Consider the following 4,840-nt stretch of genomic DNA (forward strand, 5'->3'; position numbering starts at 1 on the left):
GTAAAGTAACGGGATTACTTTTTTGGGGAAGTAATCAGTAATTAGTTACTGATTACTTTTTTCAAGTAACTTGACCAACACTGGTTCAAGTGCAGTTATTTTCCTCTGAGTTTTGATTCTGTCCCTAGTTAGCTAACATAAACTAAGTATCAACTTCTATACTGACATAAGATGACATGAATCATCACACTGAACATGATTTTTAAAACTGTATTTCTTAAATCCAGCTTCACAGCCACACATCTATATCCGTTTTTGAAAGCAGGGCTCCATGATGTCACTTAGCCTTTATATGTGTAGTGGCAGAGGTGGATGACCTGTAGACTTTCCTGGATGCATTTAAGGCAATGGTGCAGGTTTGCAAGTTTGCCAAACAAACAGGAAGCTGACCTGGGCTTTTTGGCCTACCTTGTACCAGGTGATGTTTCCTTTGAATGCACTACATGTGCTTTGGACTCGTTCTGGACATGGGACCTTTTTGCTCTGGTCAGAGTTTTTGATTTCTCCGTAGTTTAACATCTTGCTTCCTCTGTAACTTGCATTGAACACTTCAATTTTCACAGGGTGGTTAAAACATTGTCCTGAAGACTTGATTTCCCTAAAAGTGAATCAATGAGTGGGAAGCACATTAACAAAAAAAGAGACAAAAAAAGAAGAAAATTGTTTTAGAGTTCAAGAAAACCCAGACCATCACTAATGTTAGATGCTAGATAGAAATTTTGTAACATATTTCGTAGAGATGATTCTTACCAAGCAGCGTAATCTCCAGAATCAGAAATGTTGAGGTTTAAGAGAAACAGTGCTTCGCCTTGGTAATGCACCCTGGCTTTCTTATCAGAGGAAATATTCTGAATTTGGGTGCTATATTTGTACCATGTAAAATTTTTATTGTTGAAGTTTGGTTCTAAAATAAAAGGTACATAAAAAAGAGACTCCCCTTCAAGCACTGTAATGCTCTCCTCATTCATGATCTCACATTGTGATTTGCCAGAATCTGAAACTGAGGGAGAAGCAGATAGAGGTGATGATAAGTGCAAATGCAAATGTGAAAGGTGTGTTGCAGATGCTACAATGCTGTACGATGAAATGAAAATGTTTATGAAATGTTCCTTTTCTTTTTTGCCTTAATGTTTTTCAATTATTTTTATGGCCTTTCTGTCTTCCCATACATTTTTACCTTCTACATTTTGGCTTTGATGTTTTGCTGACCCATCAATGATAACTTTTGATATAAGTTTTTCTACAACTTGCTCAAAATTGTCATGATATGCATTTCACATCAGCGGCCTTTTGAGCCTGATTAATACTGGGTGTGCTGCTTCACCATGGTTTCATTGTAAGGTGTAAGATGTGCGGTTTAGCACATGCAGATGAATCGTATACTGTATACACCACCTGATTTCCATTCTGATATGGATGTCACCACTGCAACAAGAAAGAGAAGCTGGAAAGCATCCATTAGCTGAGAGAGAGAGAGAGAGAGAGAGAGAGAGATAGGACATTCAAAGCCAAACCACACTGTTCTGAATCATGTGATATATTTCATATTTAATTACACTAACTTGACTTGCTTTACTCATACACTGTCAGTCCTGCACATAAGCTTTTACCATGGCCTCAACAGCTTAAAGTGCTTCTCCCTGTCTGTTCCACGAATAATGTGACAGTTCAGTGATTCTTGAGATAAGGGACAAAACATCCGGCAGATAAAACCCAATTTTGTTGTTAAAAATATGCATACAAGTGTTAACCCAACTGCCTAAAAGACAACAGCCACTATGGTGTGGTGTCCCTTTAAGACACCCAAGTCGAGGGTTGATGGTGTCATCGAGAAAATTAAAACCTGTTTTGTCCCTAATCTCAGGAATCACTGAGTTATGAAATCAGTTAAAATGCTGCTCTCTCATCACTGGTTGTTCAAAAGAACAGAATGCTGTGCGTTTTGTTTTTCTCAGGCTTGCATGTTTCCTTTGGTTTTGAGCCAGCTGGTTGCTGGAGAAAGCTATCAACTTAGAAGCCTTTCAGTGGACCGATAACACAGGAACTTGTCAGAAGAAGTTTCAGATGAAATTGAATATGACACTGATTACCTGTGAAGATTGTTATCAAATAATTCCTGGTTATCAAACTTAATCATCTTGTCATTTAAGGACTTTTTGCACGGTGCAACACTTCTCACAATGTCCTTGACAGACTCAGTGGCTGAATAAGAAATAACAGCTAAAAAAACAGCAAAAGGACAAAGTGAACACAAGTCACATGGTGTTACAGTGCCAACAGTATAACAATCTGTCTGTCAAGAGTATAGTTGTAGCATCTCTGACATGTTTTTAAACATGTCTGAGAGCAACAGAGACACACCACATTCATCTTCAGTAGAGAGCCTGTTCACATAGAATTGCTACAAATGTTCACCAATATTTGGAACCGCTCAGTCGAGTTTCACTTTGAATCATATCTTCTAAACAGGAAGTTTCTAATTTTGCAGCTTGAGCTCATATCAAATCAAAGTGTTAAAATCCTGAATAAGTCTTATAATAATTCGTGAATAATTCAAATTGAATACTGATTCGATCCACTATGAGTTTAAAGAATTGCTAGCTTTAACTGTTCTGTTTTCCAGATGCTGTGGAAATAACTATGGAAGAGATCTGAGAAGATCTGTAAACAGATCTGTAAAGCCTTTATAAAGTTTATAAGTTATCTTCTCACCCTAGTTCTTCTTTCTGTCACTTAACTTGGAGTATACCTATTTAGAACCTTAGCATATCCTAAAGCAAGGAAGTTAAAATTGTTAGTAGTAATGAAAGTGTTTGCTTACCTCACAAAAGTGTGTGTGCTGGCCGCTGGAGTGTAATCAGCTCGATGCTGCCGGTATGGTTGTTTCTGTCTCTCTCACTCTCTCTCTCTCTCATGCACACATGCTTCGTCACCAGCCTGTTTCCCGTCTCTCATGTTAGACCCGCCCGGGGTCCATTCTTACATAACAGTCACAACAACAGCAGTGCGACTGTTACTTCAACAGGCAGACTTGAAAAGCTACACATTCACCTGAACAAAACAACCACATGTTAATGCTGACGGGGTGTAGATGTAACATAGAAATCTATATCACTAAAAGCCACTCGGTAGATCAAAATTAGAAATGAACACCCATGTTTAGGCACATTTTCTTGTTTATGTTATTTAAATGTGTTTCAGCCATAAGAAAATTGCTACAAATCTTTAAGCTAAAGATAAGCAGAAGAGAATGGATGGATGACAGATGTTCATATCATTTATGTACATTTTCAGCAGTGTACCTGTGTAATATATCTGTATTGTGAGAGCTTGTTTATACAGATCTGAACAGACGTGTCTGATGATCCTCCTTATGACTTTATAATTAAGGTAATCTGAGCCTGTGACATTTCATATTAAAACTGGCAAGATCGGTAAGTTAGATTCTGACTTAGTAATGTTAGGGTCACATGCTTGAGCCCCCATTTGGTGGATTGTCTTGTAATGCCTGCTTGCAATAGTTTTATTATTAGTTCAGGTATAGCAGATAAAGTGGCACTGAAATGTGAGCTTGGTGTTCTCTAATATACAGTTTCTACTATTTCTTGTAGGTGAAAAATTACATGTGAAGTTTATTATCACATCAGAGACACTTTTCACACTGTGATGCAGCATGACAGAATTAATTTTACAACAGGATCACAAGCACATGCACGCACCTTAAAGTGAGACCAGCTCAAACACCAAGGAATGCTCGGCTTATCCCATTCTGGGAATTATAATCACATTTTTCCATGACTGGAAACTACGTGGAATGGGCAAATGTGCCCTTTCAAGTAAGCACTGCATGTGGGTGTTTCCAGTTAGGGGATTCCCTGAACAGATGTGACTTTCACCACTTCCAGTCAATAAACCCTCCCCACTGATCAAAGTTCTGGCCTGGAGTACACTGAAAAAAGGGACTGGCCATCTCTTGGATTTATGTAAGCATCTTGCATGTATTTAACACAATTGCCTCATGTTTTAAAGTTAAATGTAACTATATAGTGTAAAAACTACATGATATGCAGAAAGGGTGTATTAAATTGTTCATATCATGTTCAGGTGAAGTAAGTCAATAAGATAGCAACGTTAAATCTCGTGAAACCACGCGTGATTTCATCTCGCGGGCTTTGGATCGTGGTTTAAAAAAGGCATCCATCTCAGTCAAGTCGAGCAGCCAACTCTACGTTTTTGGTATGTCTTGATTTTTTGAATTAATTTTTACCATATTTCAGCCAAATGTAGTTAAACGTCTAGAGTGTCGCCATGTAACATGCTAAAAAAGAGCCGTTAGCTTATTTGCTGTTTTATCTGTTGTCAAAGAATTGGCGCTTTTTCATTTGAATTTGTCTTTGGCACAAGAGCCGTAATATCACATTAAACCTAATTACGAGGCACTCATAACATAATTTGGTTTTCTGTGTGAATAGATTTGCCAACTGACTCTTCAGTTACATTGTGTATTTACTGCACCGTGGTGTTAGTGAGATTTTGGACATTGAACAGCTTTAGCTAATATCATCAGCGGCATTATGCTAGCTTACATCCCTACCCCTCCTGCCCTCACCTGCTGTCCTTTTGTTTTTGTTTTTGTTTTTTTTGCTGCACATTGAGAGACGACCTCTATTCTGCATTTCACCAGGAGTCAGCTGATGGATTGTGGGTTCAAGGTGTTATGGTAAGAAAGTATATTCTATTTTCGCTTAAGGTTTCTGTAACTTAATTATAATAGGTTTTTTATAATTATTAGGTGCATGCATACTCAAATAGACCACCCTATTAATACAACTGAGAAATC

At 37.9% G+C, this 4,840-nt stretch overlaps 1 protein-coding gene across 1 annotated transcript in view; it reads right to left on the minus strand.

Moving 5' to 3' along the window:
* The window catches only part of il1rl1 (interleukin 1 receptor-like 1), a 13,259-nt gene extending 10,227 nt beyond the window's left edge, over window positions 1-3,032 (minus strand). Inside the window, exons 1-4 of the mRNA XM_042224889.1 lie at window positions 2,822-3,032; window positions 1,396-1,462; window positions 751-1,000; window positions 409-598 (exon numbers count right to left, since the gene is read on the minus strand). Coding sequence (XP_042080823.1) covers window positions 409-598; window positions 751-1,000; window positions 1,396-1,459 — 504 coding nt within the window. The 5' untranslated portion in view covers window positions 1,460-1,462; window positions 2,822-3,032. The remainder of the gene's footprint in view (window positions 1-408; window positions 599-750; window positions 1,001-1,395; window positions 1,463-2,821) is intronic.
* Window positions 3,033-4,840: the final 1,808 nt, after the last annotated feature.

Source organism: Haplochromis burtoni, unplaced genomic scaffold (assembly GCF_018398535.1).
Source record: "Haplochromis burtoni strain Fernald_Lab_line unplaced genomic scaffold, NCSU_Asbu1 Contig_154, whole genome shotgun sequence".
In the NCBI taxonomy this organism is placed as follows: Eukaryota; Metazoa; Chordata; class Actinopteri; order Cichliformes; family Cichlidae; genus Haplochromis; species Haplochromis burtoni.